General features: G+C 39.0%; 1 protein-coding gene across 2 annotated transcripts in view; it reads left to right on the forward strand.

Annotated features, from left to right (window-relative positions):
- Positions 1 to 19,571, forward strand: part of MYO16 (myosin XVI) — a 368,492-nt gene that overhangs the window by 76,048 nt on the left and 272,873 nt on the right. Inside the window, exon 1 of one of the 2 annotated variants that reach the window (XM_071742997.1) lies at positions 2,538 to 2,946. The exons of the other annotated variant lie outside the window; for it this stretch is intronic. Coding sequence (XP_071599098.1) covers positions 2,919 to 2,946 — 28 coding nt within the window. The 5' untranslated portion in view covers positions 2,538 to 2,918. Of the gene's footprint in view, positions 1 to 2,537; positions 2,947 to 19,571 lie in introns of those variants that run through there. 2 annotated transcript variants of the gene reach the window in all.

Genomic DNA, 19,571 nt, shown 5'->3' on the forward strand with positions numbered 1-19,571 from the left:
GATCTTTCTGTTTATTCTCACACCTGAAATCTTTGCTTATAGGATGGACACCCACCACCATGTGTGTTGTAATTCCTTCCCTGTCTGCTCATCCTTAACTTTCCAGCCTAGCAAAATGTTGCAGTGGAAATCGTGTGTCTTTCCAACTCGTGAACCAGGCTTCTCCCTCTCCAGTGGAGCTTCCTTTTGCTTTAAGTTTAGCTGCCACTTCTCCTCAAGGTCAATCCTGTCTCTATACTATCATCTATCCCTTGTTCTCATTTCTCTTCATTATCCAGTTCATTCTCTTTACCCTGCCTGATGTTTTCATTTTAACATTTCTCTGAGACCTCTCCTTCCTCTTCATTTTTTGATGTCTTTAATGCTGCCCTTCACCACAGAGCAGAACTTCCTTCTGGCAGCAATATACAATGATGTATTCTTTCCACTTAAACTTTTCACTTCTTTTCCAAAGCCTACTGATGGTAATTACCCATATAATAAAACTAAATATTTTATGTAATAAAAAAATGTTAAAAAGCACATATGATATTCTAAAATGAAAGGACTTCTGAGGTAGCCTTCTGCCAGATGCCATCTGTTGAAAAGTTGGTGCCTTTCTTTCATTCACCTGCAGTCTGACATTCATACTTGAGCAGATAACCACCCATTTTTGGCACATGGACTCCCAGAGAATGGAGGAGGCCACGATGACTTGCAGAGTTCAAAGATCCAGCTAAAAGGTGCAACCCCCAGCAAAGTCATAGTGTTGCAGTCCCTCCTCAAACAGCCCCATGTGCTTCCCTGTTTACATGGACCAGTGCATGTTAGGAGAGAAGAAATTGGAGATGTTTTAGCTGTCTAAATAGCAGGACTGCATCCTTAGCTAGTCTGATGTAAAGATTTGTTCAAGAATTTATGCTGTGCCTTGATACTTATAGTCTGGGATATTTGGAGATCAGGAATAGGTTTGGACTGGTGGCAGTGTGATGTTATTGGACATGGCAGTCTGTCAGCCTGACAGTACCACCAGAGATGAACCTGTCAGGAATGTCTCCACCAAAAATTGTTGCTGAAAGGGCTTTTTGTCAGATTACTTGACACTTGCTCATGAACTATGACTAACGTTGCTTCTTAAAACACCCTGTATGGTTATTTTATAAGCCATATGGCCTAAATTGGCCCAGTGTCATAAAGGTGTAAAAGAAAGTCCGGATAAATTTAATTACTTTGGACTTCTGAGCTTTACAGTAAAATGTTTCCATGGTAATGTAATTACTGTACTGTGTTTTAAATAATTTATCCCTGTTTCCCCTGGTTATTTCTAGGTATTTTTTTCTGCTTATGTTTTAAGGAAAAAATCCCAAACACCTAAATAATCAGTCCCATGAAACTATTCTTTTGCATGCTATACCTAAAACCAGATTGAAAATATGTGGCTGCTCAGAGCTGAGTGATTTCACCTAAGGGTTTTGCTAATGGATCACCGGAAGCCTGTGAATATATATCTTTCTACTCTTGGGGCAACTTTTCAGAATAGTTAATAGAATCTGAATTAGTGAGTCTCACTAATGAGTTGGACCCTTTTCCCTTTCCCTTTGACACTTTGTATGTGTTAAAAATGATATGTATACAAAATAGTGGGTAAGAACCTTTCAGATGAGTAAAAGATTTAAATGTGGATGTGCTATCAGTTTGCCTTTACAAGGGCTCTCACTCAGAGACTGTGGTAAGCATGACATATGGTAAGCAAGCATAAATCTCCTCTCAGCATACTTTTCTTAAATTATTCTTTCATTTTATAAAAATATTTTACCGTGGTTCTGCTGCAGGCTTCTCAAAAAAAGTAGGAACCAAATTCCTAGGTGACTCTTGGAAAAGTAATGTGGGAAATGTGCTCAGCAGATGATGCAGTCTGGGTGTTTAAAATACAATGCAGGTCTGCCTTTTGTGTGCCCTTAATCTGAAACTGGGTAATGCGTCAGTATATGTTGACTGCAGCCTGAGAAATTATTGTGTGAACAAATGCATTGTATGCATTTTCTTAAGCACTTTATCTTAGAATCAGTGATTACAGTATCTTTAGACAACATCCACATAATCATGGTATAAATTAAGCAGAGCTTGCAGTTCCTTCCTTCTGACAGAAATATTTCATCTGTGAAAAAAATGCAATGTAATACAAATAAATGACTAAACAAGAACATATCAAGGAATGTACACACAAGCATGTTTCTTAGTTCAGTTTAAATTCACCCATGCATGAAACAGGAGAGTCTGAAGATGCTTGTGAGCTTTATCCTGATTTTTACCTTACAGCACACTGAAAAATGATCTGTGATGCTAAAATGTGGTTATTTTTGGCAGCCTGTATCAATTTCCTATTCACACAGCAACTGGTGGCAACTAAAAATAATCTTTTTTTTAGTACTAGCTAGGAATCTGGTCACATTTGGCACACGAGCACCATGCACAAGTAAAATTTAAGATCCCTCGTTCTGCTCTTCCGTTCGAGCCCCCTCATCAAGCTTAGTTTGCTGCCATTTGAAAGCTATTGAAAAGCCATTAACTGGCAGGACTGTGAGAGCCGCAGTGCAGCAGCACACCTCAGTGCTGGAAAAATGTGGCTGCAAGTGCACACCAATTAAATCTTTCTATTCCTGGGGATGTGGGATTAGGAGCAGTGTCAATCAATTGTGCTACAATAGCACGTGCAGCAGTCATGGTTCAGGATGCGCAGAGGTTCATCGTAACTCCAGCAGTCGGGTGAGGATGACTTGGAAGCCACTGCAAGATCCTGGAACAGACACTACCTTAAATAATGTATGCTGAGGTATACTGGATACCTGAGGAAGGGCTCTAAATAATGCATTTTCTGGGCATGACAGTTGTAGCAGAATGCTGAAACCTGTAGCAAGACTACAGCCTGAGATGAAAAAATGTCTCATTACCATTTTATCAAATGCTGTAAGTAACAAAATGGGTCTTTTGACTTTATAACTCTTTTTCTTTTCTGAGGTGTGTGTCTTTTCAATGCATGTGCAAAAAGTGGGAAGCAGATGCTGCATGATGTCAATGTGGTAGTGGGGAAAGGGAGTTGTTACTTTGCATGTGAATATGCAGGCAGAGCACAGCGTTTCTTTTGCTCCTCTGTTCAGAGGCAAGTTCATTGTGTGTGCTATAAAGCTCTCATTCTAAAGTTCATACTGATTAGCTTTTAAAACTTTGGGTGAAATTAATCACCGAGGAAAATAATACCCAAAAAGAAGAAACGTCTCATTCGTAGCATTATGTTAAAGATGCCTATAGGGACAACCTTGGATGTGGCTCTTACACTTTCCAAGGGTAATATAAATGAGAATAGCTTCATAAGTATGAGTACATCTCATCATCTACTGTAGATCAAAGACTTGTATTCCCTCCTTATCAGAATATTTAGCTATTTCATGTGACAGGCTTAAAAAACATAATGAACTTTTAACCTTGAATCATGCAAGCTGCCTCTTTAAAGGCTGAAATTAGGATCTGTGCTAAATGTATTGATTCAATGCAGAGCAAATTCCTAGCAGCATTTTCTTTTTTTTTTTTTTTCCTTCTGTCTGTCAAGGCAGCTTGTCCTAGCTGCACATTTTTAAATCTTTTTGGGTTTGCCTTTTAAAGCATCCAGGATTTGAGTGGAAATCACTCATTTTACATCAGATAAATGAATTAATGAATAAATGTTTAGATACTTGTTTTGGAAATCCCGTAGGAAAGCCATGGATATTTTTTATTGCAGGACTTGAAAACTTCAGACTTCTAGTGATTATGTCCCTGTTTTTACATGATAAATAGCAGATTGCTGTAAAGGTTTTATCCCCAGCTTGTGGTCTTTGATAACTTGAGTGTACCACAGACATTTCTGAACCTATTTTTAAAATCCCCTGGTACAGTTAAGAAACAAGTAATGGGCTTCTTTGATGTTTCTATATGAAATTAAGGTGCTCTGCAAGTATTTTAGTAATTCAAGGAAAAAATTTTTATGAGGGTTTCTTCTTGTCCAGATTCAATGAGACTTGCCTATGGAACTGCTTCTAAAACTGGTGAGAGTTACAAGCCTAAATTCCCTGTTCTTGCAGAGAAGCACAGATTAGTTTTACTGAACAGTTTTAAAGATGCATTCTACGAATAAGTCTTTGAGCTTGTCATGAGATTTGCTAAATGCAAATGAGGAATTTGAAGCATAATAAGTATCTTGAAGATGTCAGAAAAGTATTGCTTGGTTTTCACTTTGGAATTACTTTCTAAAGGGTAAAGTATAGCTAGTGTATATGGGCATGTGTGTGTTCAATAGCATACTAAGTATGTAACTCAACAATGAATTTCTAGGTTCTTTAATAGGAAAGAGGTCAGGATGACCGTGAGCTTCTCTCATTGCAAGGAAGGAAATGACGTCTACTTGTGATGTTCATTGCATTGCTTAGAGGGCAGGGATGAAGGATTCAACACAGCAGAGGGAAAGGGGAATTTACAGCATTAGTTTTGCCAATATTATTTCTTTCCTCTTTTCCAAATATGGAATTTTGCAACTAGTGATTTCGCACTGAATCAGTGTTTTTTACAACATAACACTTTTCCTTTCAAGTAGTGTGCTTTAGAATACAATGGACACTGCCTGGATCCTTCCAGAAAGGTGGTTTTCCTGCAAGTGCTTTTCTAGATAGACCTGGCAAATGCACTTCCATCTCTACCTGTAATTGGAGAGGGTGAAAGACTTCCTTTGTGATCCTCCCCTGAGCATTGCCATTTGACTTAACACGCCAATAGTGTTGCTGATGTTTGGTGTTTGGCAGACAGCTGGGATCAAATTTGGGCCAGGGCTGCATGCAGGATGGCATCATCAGAGATGTTCTGAGATCTGCTGAAAGCAGATGGACCTTGTAAGGTCCATCCTCATAAGGGGTGGGATGTGACTCTTCATACCCTACTCTGTTTTTAATCCATTTCACCAATGGTTTCTGTATCAGAAGGAAAAGACACGGAACCAGAGGATGCCTGTTTGCAGAGCACTGTCTCTCTACTTTGGGGAGAGGGAAAGTATCTAAAAGATATAAATAATGGCTCTTTAAGGCTAGTATTTTATGAACTGTAATGCTCTGTGCCTGTTTTTCCCCATGTGTTTGCACTTTGCTTTTAATCTCTGCAGAGATTAAGTGTGGAGATCTGAGCTGAGAGGGGCTATAGCTATTCTCCCACTGCATTAGTACAGTTTTACTGATATTCTTGACCCTTTTCAGTGCACTGCTTGTCAGAAAATGAGACATGCTGTCACCACCTTGTCATAGGAGTTTTCAGGATCCAACCTTGGGATGTCTCTAGTCCACCTTTCTGCTCCAAGCAGGGGCAGCTGTGTGGTCAAACCAGACTGAGGCCATGCCCAGTGAGGTCTTTCATCCCAGTAATCCTCTGGAAAGAGGTCTGCTCCAGCCATCATGGTGTCTTTAGCTGGCACCTGCAGCATTGAAAGCACAGGCTGTACACATGCCTGCTGGTCTGAGCAGCTCATGTTGTCAGTACTAGTGCCCATCTCCTTTTTGCAGCCAAGTATTGCTGTGCCAAGAGCTGGCCCAGCCTGAGCTTCTCCTTGGCACTCAGGTAGCAAAAGCTATTTAGAAGAGACAACAGTGTTACATAGGAGAGTGCCACATGTTATCTGCCAGCTGCTGGGTACCATTTTATCTCAATGATTTGTGTGACAGACTGTACAAATGAATATAATTTTTCAAATTAGGCAGCACCTTGCTGTTATCTTCTCTCCCTTGTATACCCAGTTGTGATATAATGTCATAATTTACATGTGATGGCTGTGGTTTCCCACCTGTGCTCTGGACTTCCTCTGAGAGATTTGCAAAGGTAACTAAGAAAAACAGTACTTTAGTCAAGAGGCTTAAATTCACTACCTGAGAGTCAGATTTCCACTGCAAATGCTGCAGAGGTGCATAAATGCAAACAGAATTAAAACCCTGCTAAGGAGTTATAGTCACACCAGCAGAAAATCTGAATTTATCCAAATATTAGGATCAGCAAATCTCAACATCAGAGTCTAGTTCTATTCTTTTGGGATTGCTTCTATTTCTGATTCCTTGATCCTTTGTGTGAATTATGAAACAGTGAATTGTGCTTTGTTACAGACCAATACTTACAGAACACTGGGCTAGAAATACTAATTAGATATCTATTAGTGAATTTATTGAGAATTTGAAACAAGATACCAAAGAAATACAGTATTTCTCTCCAACATACAGCCAGTATTACCTCAGCATCTGAATACATGTCAAGGGTGGTGCATGAAGGAAATTAATTGGTGTAGAAGATGGACTGAAAGATTTGGCCTTTAAGTTTTGCTACATCCTCTTCAGATATCTTGTACTGATTTATTCCTTCTTTTCAATGCCTCCTAATCATAGTATTTAAAACATCCATTTACTACAGAGGTCTTTCTTTATAATAAAAAATGATGAAAATGACTTTAACATGCCATGCCAGAGACCTTAATCTTATATATTGTCTTGAGAGGCTGAAACCAGCAGTACTGTATTTACAGATATCATCTTGACTATTTTTCACGCTAATTCACAGAGTATTTGGAAACAAAATTACTGTCATTTATGAATGAAAGAAGAGCAAAATTTTTTGATTATGGTTATGATTTCCATTTTATTCAGTTTTACACCTCTTTTCCATAGCTTGCTATTTTGATGGGTTTTTTTAGTCCAATAAAATTATTAAACACTAGAACTCTCAACATAGTTGGATGAACATTTCAGCCATGGTGGTGTCTATCCCTTTTCATCAGGGTTACAGAACAGACTGCATTAGAGCACGTTCCAGGATACTGCAGGGAAAAGGGGCACATCATCCCAAACTCTCATTTAGCACTTTAAATTCAGTCTCTCTGCTGTTGCCAAGGGATTCAGCCATTCTCATGTCACCCAGCCTTCTGAGGCTCCAGAAAGGTGTCACAGTGATAGCTCAACCTGTATCTCATGCAGCTTGGAAAGGGCTGGGGGGAGATGGGATGTGATACATTAGTTTTAATTTACGGAGGACCAGGGCTCGAACTTGACTCTTCTGTAGATGAAGAGGCAATACTGTGGGTGAAACACATGATACCTTGGTCTCAGCTTTCTTAATGTCAGACTCCTTGGGAAAATTTCATCTGTGTTTCAACAGAGTGAGTTGCAGTAGCTTAGACTGAATAAGAAGAGAGTCATAAAACCATAGAATAATAGAATCAGAGAATGGTTTGAGTTGGGAGGAACCTGAAAGGTTATCTAGTACCACTCCCCCCTGCATGAAGGACACTTCCAAGTAGACCAGGCTGCTCAAAGCTGTATCCAGCCTGTCAATCTGTGCCTGTGTCTCACAGTAAAGAATTTCTTCCTCATATCTAACCTAAATGTCACCTCTTCCAGTTTGCAGCCATTCTTCCTTATCCTATCTCTAGATTCCTTTTTACGAAGTCCCTCTGCATCTTTCATGTGGCCCTTTCCCTTCAAGTACTGGATGGCTAATACAAAGTTTCCTCAGAGTCTTCTCCAAGGTGAACATTCCCAACTTTTTCAGCCTGTCTTGTAGGAGAGGTGTTTCATACCTTCCTGGCCCCCCTCTGGACTTGCTCGCTCAGCACCATGTCTTTCTTGTGCTGGGGACCCCAGAGCTGGACACAGTAGTCCAGATAGGATTTCACAAGAGCAGAATAGAGGGGGAATAATCCCCTCCCTTGACCTGCTGGCCCCACTTCTTTTGATGCAGCTCAGGATACAGTTGGATTTCTGGGCTCCCAGTGCACATCGCTGGCTCCTATTGAGCTTCTCATCAACCAGTCCTTCCAAGTCCTTTCCTCAGGGATGCTTTCAATCCATTCTCCACCCAACCCATATTCAGGACCTTGCAGTTGGCCTTGTTGAATTTCATACAGTTTGCACAGACCCACTTCTTAAGCCTGTGAAGAGGAGCCTGAGAACAAAAATTGAAGACTTTTAATTGATTTAGATAGAATACAGGAACCATTTGCTTCTATGGTGTCATATGTGGAGGATTTGTGATGACCTAAGTAAAGGTGACACACAGGTGCTCTGTCACACTAGGCAGCTAGTGAGGTGCAAGAGCTGGATGTCTTCAAAATGCTTTCTCCTTCCCTTCAACAGGATTTCATCTATTTCTTGTTGGGCAGGAGGCAGTATTAATATATTTAGTCCATTTTACGTTGTGCCAGAGAATTTTCATGGCATCTTGGATATCCACTGCTACTGATAAGGACTTCAGGTAAAAATTACACAAATGTAAGTAAGAGAACTGTAATTACTAGCAGGATGTTTGTACCAGTCCCTATTTGACAGCCATCTCTTTAGGTTGATGTTTCATGATGATGTCAGAAAACTCTTATGTCCTGCTTTATTTCTGCAGTAGGAGAGCTAAGTACAATATGGCTGCAGGGAAAACTTCCTTTTCCTTGTACCTGCTTGTGTCACACCATGACCTGTGGCACAAGGTTAAGATCACTGCTGAAATGAGATGCCTGGTGTGACTGAGAGAACCTGTCTGCTGAAAATAAGACCTGGAGGAAGAGGCAGAGGTCATCTTGCCCAGAAGCTCAGAAAGAGTGAGAGGAGCAGCTGGGTGTGATGAGCCACTGCTTGGGAGTTTCTGGATCTCATAAAGATGCACAAAGCATTTCTGGGGAAATAAAGAGATTTTGATGAAAGGTATTTATTGGAGAAGCTTATAATATGAAGCACAGAAAAGGAATGCTAATATACTACACAGTATTTCTGACTGTTTTGACAGACTGAATACGAGTCTGGTGTGTCAGTGACATGCAATGCAGGGGTTCTGGGGTTTTTTTTGGTAAATCAGATATAATGAAGGATTAGTGAAAAATAAGGTAAAACTGCTTTTTAATTCTGCAATCAAGAACAAATTTTTACCTTACAAACCTCAGTACAAGTTGACTCACAGCTAGAATATTTTTACTTCTGCTGAACTCTTTGTGTCTGTATCTCTTACTGTACAGGATAGGTACAGGCCAAACAAACAAACAAAAAACCCAAACAAAACTTATTTACAACCGATGGATGCTAGTACTTCAATACCACCAGTACTACCTTACAATAATAGATTTATTTATTTACTTATTTATACTCTCCCGTTCATGTGAATCTGACGAAAACTGAACATTATTTTTTTTTAATTAATTTGAACTGATTTTCTGCCTTGCCTAAATACCAAGAATTTAGATATTATGACACTGGATGCCAGGAAAAATTTAAAAAAGAACCTCTACTTTGTTATCTGTATTTACACATAGGAAGTGATATTTAGAGAAATATATTGTGAGCTGGCAGAACATCAATTATCTCTACACTTTTGTAATACTGGTCATCTAATAATTTGTCAAGTGTGCTCTAAGTGAATAAAATTTTACTGACAGTAGCAACTGAAAACAGCTTTTCTGACACTTAACAGCTGCCTAGAATAGCATTTGGAAATTATGTTGAGAAGAAGATTTATATTAAATTGGTGTCTGGAAAGATACGTTTTGAACTAACAGCATGAGGAACAAATAACTTGGACAAGTGAAGGCTGTAAGATTTCTAACTCAGTATTCAACTAAAAATAGGTTCTTTTTATAGTATTCTTCATGGAAGTTATAGTCATCCTAAATATAATTTCTGTGTCATCATTTTGTTTCCCACTGTAAAAAGATCTTTCATGAGAGAGAAACATCAGCATTTTTTGTGGAAAACTTTTCTGTGAACTTGTATGGAAAAATAAATGGCTTATATTTTGGTACTTGGACTGTGTTTTCCTTCTGATAAAGTGATTCTCCAGACAGCAAACACATCTACCATCCTGAAAATAAAATGAAAGAAGATTGTAAAGGTCAAAGTGTCATATTTTCTCACTGGTTGGCACAGCATGCACAGGGCTTGAGAATTCTGATATTACATTTTTTGAGAAGATTGCTGCAAGAACAGAGAACAATAAAAAAACCCAAACCTCTCTGTTTCCACATGTGGAATTATAGTGATACAGCCAGTCTTCCTGTTTGTGAAAATTTTGAAGCTAAGGAACATATTTTCATTCCTGAAGCAATTTATTTCTACAAATAATTGCAATTTTTTTTTTTGTTTTGTTTTGTTTTGTTTGTTTTTTTTTGTTTTTTGTTTTAAGCATATTAGTATACTGCATCATGGTAAATGTTGCACAGTTGGTAAGCTGGAAAAGAAAGGACAGATTTCTATACATAATGAAATTAACACCTGCATACAAAGGGGCATGATATAAACATATGATTTTAAAGCAAATTATCCTAATGATATATAAATATATATCATAAAGGACAAACACCAATTAAAAAAATAATGTCTGATTTTTTTCTTAAAAGGTGTATTTTCCATTTGCTTGCTTTCAAGCAACTGCCTCCAGTGTAACAACAGCAAAGTAAGAACTGCCAAAATAAATCTTCAAGTTCTAGAATTTTGACTGCTGGGTGTACCCTCAGGTAGACACGGGTCAGTCTGTTGTTACCTGCAGAAACACAAAGGCAAATAGTATTGTCAAATCCATTTTCCCTGCCAGTGCCATTCTTGTACCCCCCCTCTGCAAGGTGATTCAGAGAGCTTGGATGGAGCCCAGTTTAATCTCTTTCTGGCCAGTAAGAAACTGGCAAGGAGTGCACACAGGAGTGTGCAGGAGGAGCATTTGGTTGTTTCCTCCTAGGTTTTTACCCATCTAGAATAGAGATGTTCGTGTTGAGTTTCCACTTGGAAGTGTGCTTTGCTCTTATTTACTTCAAAGTTGATTTAGAAACAGAGTATGTTCTTCTTGAGAAGAAGGAAAATGTGGGGTCTGATATCTTTGACCATAAATGTGATTAAGAATGTCTCTCTGTGCTGTAGGGCTTTTCAGAAAAGATTGAAGTGTAGCATGTAGACAGGTAACAGATCTGGGTCATACTACCACAGACTGGTGGAGTCTTGCTATGGTACCATTTGATGCAAATCCTCTTAGGAAGTACAAAATATAAAATATATATGAGACCTTGTAAAGACATCTTCAGAAAATGAAGCAATTTATTAAGGTCATATTTTGAAAACTGATCGATGGCTTTCAAATGTGATCCTTTTCCTACATACTGTATCAAAGCTTTCTCCTGTAAAGGTTTTGTAAATGTTGACATCTAAGCTGAGAAGGAAGGAGGGAGGGAGGCATGTAGAAATTTCTACTTTTTCCAGTCTTGGTGGGGAAGGTTGTATTGCCTTTAGGTAGCTCATTGTGGGAGGTTATGCATTGCTCTGTACTCAGTGTATTTGAAACAGGAGAAATTTATATTCAGGCTGCAGATTTAATGAATACTTTGCTCTTCAGTTGTTTTGCTTTGTAGACAATTATTTGATTGTTAGCTGCAGTACCAATGTTAGTTACAAAAGTGACATGTATAAATTATGCAGTTGTGAGAAGTGAAGATTTTAAGGCAACCTAAATAGCATACTCAATTCCTGTTAATCACCAATGAATATATACATATATTGTGTCTTTGAGGTACAATTTTTCTGTCTTTTGAGCAGTAATATTGGAGCTGGAATAGTAATTTCTGTTTAATTTTTACTTCAGTTTCTTCAGTGGCTTTGAAGCTTTTTTATATGTTTGTCTAATTATTTTCTTAGTGAAGGAACTTGAAGTTCACATAGACAAGGAATCCATCCATTGACACTTCTTCCTTGCCCTCCTCCTTCCATTTCTTCTTCTCCTTTTTCCATACAACTGTACTATGGTTATTATCATGAGTAACCATGAGTATAATGAATCATAGAATCATAGAATGTCAGGTTGGAAGGGACCTAAAGGATCATCTGGTCCAACTCTTCTAATATCATTGTTTATATGATACATCCCAGCACCCCATTGAGCTGAGGCTTAAACCTTTCCAAGGTGTGGGAATCCACATTCCCTTGGGAGACCATTCAATGTCTGACTGTCCTCATAGTGAAAAACTTTCCTCTTGTATTCAAATGTAATCTCCCCAGGAGAAACTTGTGCCCATTGCCCCCTGGCTTGTCCATGTGACTTCTGCTAGATGGGACATATGGAAGGTGACCTTAGCACACTATTGTAAACTCTGTTATCAAAACAGCTGCTCAGCCTACTTTTATTTTCACTTATCCATGAAGATCCAGCTAACCCTAGTGAGCATCCTTGCTATTCTTACCAGGCTTACCTAGGATGTACCCAGAAATTGTCATCCCAGTGTGAGGGAGGTGTCAGAGATGACTGAGGGAGCTTCCCTGAGTACCAGAGATGCTGCTTGGTGCTTTTGTGTGGCTGGCCAGCCAGAATACCAGACAAGGAATCTTGCAGTCTTCCCTCTTAATCTTATCCATGTGTGTTATTTTTATCTTGGTACTGTGCCTAAATTTACACTTTATTAAATTCATTTTATAGCTCCAAATTCCCCTCATTTTTATGATATAAACCCTTTCTTTTCCCTTTCACCCTTCAAATTTCCGTTACCTTGTCTCTTTCTAGTCACTGCTTAGCTAAGCTATGCGTATTTAATTCTTTTCATCTTTCCTCATAAATCAGTCCCTCAGGCCCCAGAACCATTTGCAGTAGCTTCTTTTGAACTGCTCCGATTTGACTGTCTAGAATTGGATGCAATCTTCCAGAGAAGTTGCCTTTCTACAGAAAGGAGGAGGGCCTGTTTCCAATCCTTTTCCTGTTTGAAAACTGAGATGGCAATCCCTTGATAATCACCAAAGCCCTACATATTAGCTCTACTGCAGAATTTTTGTGAGCTCCACTGTATTGAAAACTAGGTTTCCATCTGCTTTTACTTTACATTAATCTCTGTAAACGATTAAATTGTGAGCAGAACCACAGTCCACTTGGCAGAGGATTTCCTTTCCTGTGTGCTTGCCAGTCCTTATGGTTAAGTCTGTCAACCACTGTTTCCTTTCTGGCTTTTGACTACCTGTGATGGATGATACTGAATACTCTCTTCGTCTTTATCTACTTTTTTTTTTTTCTTTTTTTTTTTTTTTTTTTTTTTTTTAACAAAATTTGATGCATACACATTTTCACCATTTTGATTTATGTGGGTTTTTCCTGTGTTTTCTGTAATGTTCATATGCCGTATCCCTCTTGATCCCTGGAATATTTGCAGCTTAAATGGTGATATCTAAGAATGTCAGTGATGAAAGAACTATCCAGGTTTTGAGACAATCTGATTTTTTCTTTGTTTAGGTGCTAATTTACAGTAAAAAGGTGATTTCTGCTGCTGTTCAACTCTCTCGGTACCTCTGAGACATCACAACTGTAATTTTTTGCTTTGTCTCACCAGGTACCTACATGTTAATTCACCCTTAAAAGTTGCAGAATTACAAGTATCAGCAACAGTCCTAGTGTTTTTCATCACTTACTGTCATCTGAGTGTCCTTGGTCTGCTTAACAAGACCTTTGTTTTATACCAGGGTGTCTGGAGGAGTTTTCCAGTGGATCTGTTCCCAGATGCACATCCTTACTGCACATCCCTGTTGTGTCTGAAACTGTGGACTAGAGAGAAATGTGTTAGATCTCTATTTACTGCACTGTAAATAAATAACTCTTATCCTCACAGCTTAGTTGCAACTTGGTAAGTTTTTTATTACATCCAAATAAAGACAGCCAGGTCTGTGGAAGGACTAAAAGGAGGTACTTTTTAATTAGAGAACTCTCATTTCTTCCTTCTAATCTTTTATTGTCATTTGGTAAGTGAAGTTCTGTGTTCTCATTGTGGCTTCTGATTTGAGCTCCTGTGTTTTACTTGCTGTTGCTGTGATTTATAGCAATTCAGATTATTAAAATATGACCATATATGCTGATGTTATTTTCTCAAAGACTTTGTGACTGACTCCTTATTAGGTACTTTGTATTAATCTAATAAATATATATTGACTGTTTCTGGAAGCCCCAAATAATGAGTGACATAAGTTCATAAATCAAAAACTGTACCAAGGGCTATAAGGGTAAGCTCAAACAGACAGTGTAGTTTTTCTTATAACTTGTCTATATATAGATATATCATAAAAATATGTTAGTCCAATCTCTTTGAATCAAATTGTTCTCTGATTATTTTAGATTCTCTCTTCAGATCCTGACATGGGGACTTACCATATATCTTTACAATATTTTAAGTTAGTAGCTTTAGGAATAATACTTTTAATCTTTAAGAATCATCTAAGACTATCTTGCTTTGAATTTTCCTAAGGAAACAAAGTTTGTGTGATTATGCTGCCTTTGTGTGTGTGCATCTTTCTGTTTTTCTTCCCATCATAATTTCCAAATCTGTTACCCAGTTTCAAGAAAAGGTTTCAAAAGCAGTTTAATTGTGACACAGTTTATTCAAACAAGTGAGTAGTGTTTGGTAATGCATTACCTAGGAATGTTGTACAACTATTTCATTATGGTTAGAAGTGAGAAATGCTGCTTTTCTGCCACGTGGATATCAGGGTTGGCTTACTAACCATTAGATCTTGTCAGGGAAGATACTAAGTAGTCTCAAATATGCTGCAAGGAAATGTAAGCCTACTGCAAGTACATTCCTTCCTCCTTGGATGAAATACATTGCCATACAGAATTGCCCTTTCCACAGCTTACCTTGCTGCAAGCAGAAAGAGGAGGTAGCCAGACAGTATAAGTAGGAAAAGCTTGAGACAATCTGTCTGCACTTGGTAAGGAAGAGGAAAAGGCATTAGACCTCAGATGGTCAACAGGATTGTTATTTAGCTCACTGGCTCAGTTTTTAACAGTTCCAACTTGCCCTGCCTATGGCAAAGTTTATGGACAATACCTAGAGACCTCTCCCAATAGACAGGGTGGATGAAACTCTCCCAAATGATGTACTCCCTGCCCTGTTCAATGTACCATCTATTTCAAAAGGCTTTGTAGCCTTAAACTCTGTTCCCTGTCTACTCATACTGCCCTACTGCTTACAAGAACATGTACAAACACTTTTGCTTTTATGCTGTAAAATTCCTTTCTTCTATCTGGCAGTCTCCACTTTAGACACCGTGAAATTCAGAAGTCACAGAAAGGATAATTATGTCTTGCAGCCCAGCAGCCCAGCGTGATACTCACAGGAGAATCAGGCCCATGTGCTCTGCTGTTGAGAAATGTTTCATTTGTTCTCCATGAACCTTCACTATGTGAATGTGAGCCAGCATATAACATTTATCTGGGGAGCCAGAGATTGCTTCCTGCCTTTCTTTTATGTATTAGAATTGAGGTTTTCATTTTTTTTTCTTTTTGATAAGGGGATATTGAATAATTTAAGCCTTCTTTCAAGTCCAGAAGAGTGATAGGTAGTGTTTCAGCCTGCTGTCTTGACAATCATTATTTGGAGGTGCTGCAGTCCTGAATCCAGTTTGAGAAGAGACTTTCGTCTCCTAAGAGCTCGATTATGTGGCACATTATATGAGATAAGATGAATTTGGTGATATGTTTTGCTTCTCTCTGAGAGTACTCAGTCTTTTCAGTTGGAAACTCCAGTGCTCCAGAGCAGGCAATGACATTTGAGGGTTTTCTCACCAAAAGTTCTAATGTCTAAGGCAGAATATACTTGAGTAATGCTGTGGTTTGTGTTAGTCCAGACTGCACTATTGTATCAAGGGAGTATAGTAGGATGATAGCAATTGTATCATAGAATCATAGAATTGGCTGGGTTGGAAGCGACCTCAGAGATCATCAAGTCCAACCCTTGATCCACTACCACTGCAGTTACCAGACCATGGCACTGAGTGCCACATCCAGTCTCTTTTTAAATATCTCCAGGGATGGAGAATCCACCACTTCCCTGGGCAGCCCATTCCAATGTCTGATCACCCTCTCGGTAAAGAAATTCTTTCTAACGTCCAACCTAAACCTTCCCCAGCACAACTTGAGACCGTGCCCTCTTGTCTTGCTGAGAGTTGCCTGGGAAAAGAGACCGACCCCCCCCTGGCTACCTCCTCCTTTCAGGGAGTTGTAGAGAGTGATGAGGTCTCCCCTGAGCCTCCTCTTCTCCAGGCTGAACACCCCCAGCTCCCTCAGCCCTTCCTCACAGGACTTGCGCTGGATCCCTTCACAGCCTCCTTGCTCTTCTCTGGACCTGCTCCAGCACCTCAATCTCCTTCCTATACTGAGGGGCCCAGAACTGGACACAGGACTCAAGGTGTGGCCTCACCAGTGCTGAGTACAGGGGCAGAATCCCTTCCCTGGACCTGCTGGCCACGCTGTTCCTGATAGAGGCCAGGATGCCATTGGCCTTCTTGGCCACCTGGGCACACTGCTGGCTCATGTTCAGCTTCCTGTCAATCCAGACTCCCAGGTCCCTTTCTGCCTGGCTGCTCTCAGCCACTCTGTGCCCAGCCTGGAGCTCCCCATGGGGTTGTTGTGGCCAAAGTGCAGGACCCGGCACTTGGCCTTGTTGAACCTCATCCCGCTGGAATCAGCCAGCAGCTTTACAAAAGGAACAATATGACCTTGAGCAATTTTTTTCTTCATTTTGCTTGGATCCATGTATTTCTACAGTTGATCCACAGAGGAGAACTCCTGTTCTGGGATATACACATTTCCTCTCAGACCACTCAGCCATGTGAGTTCCCTGTGCTGTAAGACTGGCAAAAGGAAATGAAGAGCCCTTGTAGGTGTATCTGAAACCTGTGTTTTATTACACTGAAGGCCAATACATGGGCAGGCAGCTTGGCTGTGTTTCTTGAATAGGCTGGCACACAGGTAATGACTTTTGCCTAGAACATAAAATATCCATATGTTGCAGACTGCTACATATCATAAATCACATATGACAATGCAGACCCCTCTGTTACATTTGATTTGTTATTATTCAGGCTCTCTTCTATCATGGCAAAGGTAAGATTCCAAACTGGTTGATTCTTTGATTTAAATACAATAAATTTTTAGAGAATGCTGCTGTAACTTCACTGAATTGCTGATAGACAGATAGATAGTAAAGTCTATTAGAAAGAATATAGAGTTGATTAATAGTGTCTGATAAGTAACTTTTCCTTAGTATCAAGCTGGAAATTGATTGCAGTTCCTACTTACCAGTCTGGTCACATCGAAAGACTCCTGAAGAGCAGCATAGAGGAGTAGGCTTTTATAAGAGGATGATTGCTTGAATGTGCTCAGGATTGCTCTTCAGCAAAGACAGAGCTGGGTATCAAGAAGAAAACGAGGAAGCTTTGTATATCATGTCATTTAAGAGCCCTAACTTTGTAATTACACCCAAAAGAAGCTCTGTCGAGCCAAGAGCAGGAGAAGTACATCAGATCCTTTGCTGCAGTGCAATTTATTCTCAGAAGACTTGGCATTAGTTGAATTCTTTGCATTCTTTACAAGGTAAATAGTTTACCTTTATACTCCTCCCTCATGATTATCTGCTTGTGGGGTGGGGAGCCAGGAAAAAGTAATAAGCCCATCAGTAGAGTGAGCAAAGCAGTGCTGACCTGATGCAAACACTTTAGCCATTAAAATCAGGCTGAGATGTTATGAGCACCGTGCTTCAGTTACTGCTTAATAAACGTAATGGAGAGGCTGTTCAAATGGTAAGTAATTTTCCCTGCACTGAACAAAGGATTTTAAAATGCAAGTGTTTCATTACTGACCTTAACATTGCAATTTGAGATGGATTTAAACTAATCTAGCCCCTTCTGTGGGTGAGAAGTGTTTCTTTTTGAAACTGGGAGATCTGTAGATGATATGTAATCTTTGATTTGTGAGGAGGGCACCTATAAAATTGCATTGATCTGTGGTCCAGACAGCATAACTTCAATTAGGCTATTGCATTTGTACAATAGATTTCATATGGAATTCAGCTCAGCTACATAAATTCTAATAAATTATTATTTTTAATGTATTGTAATAAATAATATGCATTCTTGATAGCAGAAAATTGTCATGTATAGTAGAGTTATTATGTGTCACAGCAAAGTGCATTACTGAAAGGGTCAGTACTCTTGCTTCTGGTCTGATTTCTGTTATAAAAAATGGGGTGTAAATTAATACAGCTTTTTTAACCTGATGTATCTGCGTCTGTAAGTGCCAAAGTACTTGCTGCTCACTGCATGCATTTACCACATATCTTAGTACTGTGAAAAATATTTAGTCAGCTTTAAGTACCATATAATAGTACAGTGTATATATATATATATATAATTTTTAAAGGCTTTGTTTTAGTTATTTGATAGAGTCTAATCTATTTAATAGTTCACTGAAGTTGTTGAGATTTTCAAATATTTTGCCTTTCTGAAATTCAGGAAATTTTCAGGTTGAAATTAGAATGTGGGTGTTTAACTGTAGCAATGAACAGGGGCTGTTATATCTTTAGCAAGAACAGACCAAGATTGTAGCTGAAGTGTTAGAAGACCCAAGCTAAACATAGTCTGTATTTCAGAGGGTTTTTTTAACCTTTTTTCCTGTAATGAGATCAAGTTGCTTAAAGAATATTGTTTGGGTAGCAGTCCCAAATAGATACATTCTCAGAATACCATTTTTCCCAGATGACAGTTTTCCCAGGTATTTTAAACCTTCCACATTTTGTTTCCACACTTTAAAGGCTCTAGTCCTTCAAATACTCAGAAGCTTAATTATTCATTGCTCAAAATAGCACCAAAATGAACATGGATGTTTGCATAAATAACAGTAAGCATGTGTTTTTGTATTCACAACCTTGTAGTTTTAAGCATTATGCACCATAATTCTGTGTCACCTGCTGTGAGATTCTTGCCCCATTAAGCAATGTCAGCAGCTTGGTTGTGCCTGTGCCTTGAATGAAGAGACAAGTTTTTTAACTTGCCATACCTTGCAAAACACACTATTCCCAGGGTCCAGGAGTACTTCTGTCTCAGCATCACAACAGCAAATATTTATATCCCATGAAAAGTGAAAATACAATACATGTGAGGATAATGGTAAGCTTCTTGGTGGTTCCTGTGTGAACTTGTATATAGGCATTCAGCTTCACATTCTGCAAATGCCTCCTGACTATCTGGGTTAAATAGGAAAATAATCACCCCCAGGCAATGATGTGGTTTATCACTTGAGGTGCATTTTCTTCGGATAAGTAGACTCCCAATTTAAATGCCAGAGCAAGTGAATAAAGTTAAGTGACATGAAGCCACACATAAAGAGTCTCATAAAGGAAAGCTGAATCAATATGGTTTCTGGAAAGAGGCATTGCAAAAGGACTCTTATATACTATAAAGTTACTTGTGCTCAAGTCACCTGTAGGAGATGGCAGAAAATTTCTGTAGCAATCACATTCTTCCTTTCTATTTTTATCTTATCACCCTGCGCTGCTGTTCAGGAGATGGAGTTTATAGTGCTACAAAATATTCATTCCTTCTCTCACCTTCCCAGGGAGAAGTGGTGACAATTCAAAGGAAGCAATTCCTCTTTACTCAGAAATCTCTTGTTCATACAGGCAGGGTCAAGCTCATAATTTGAGTTGAAATGTAATTGGCACTCTGTCCGATTGTTAATAAACTGCTACAATCTTATGAACAGGTTGTTTT

The sequence above is a fragment of the Heliangelus exortis genome, chromosome 1 (genome assembly GCF_036169615.1).
Source record: "Heliangelus exortis chromosome 1, bHelExo1.hap1, whole genome shotgun sequence".
In the NCBI taxonomy this organism is placed as follows: domain Eukaryota; kingdom Metazoa; phylum Chordata; class Aves; order Apodiformes; family Trochilidae; genus Heliangelus; species Heliangelus exortis.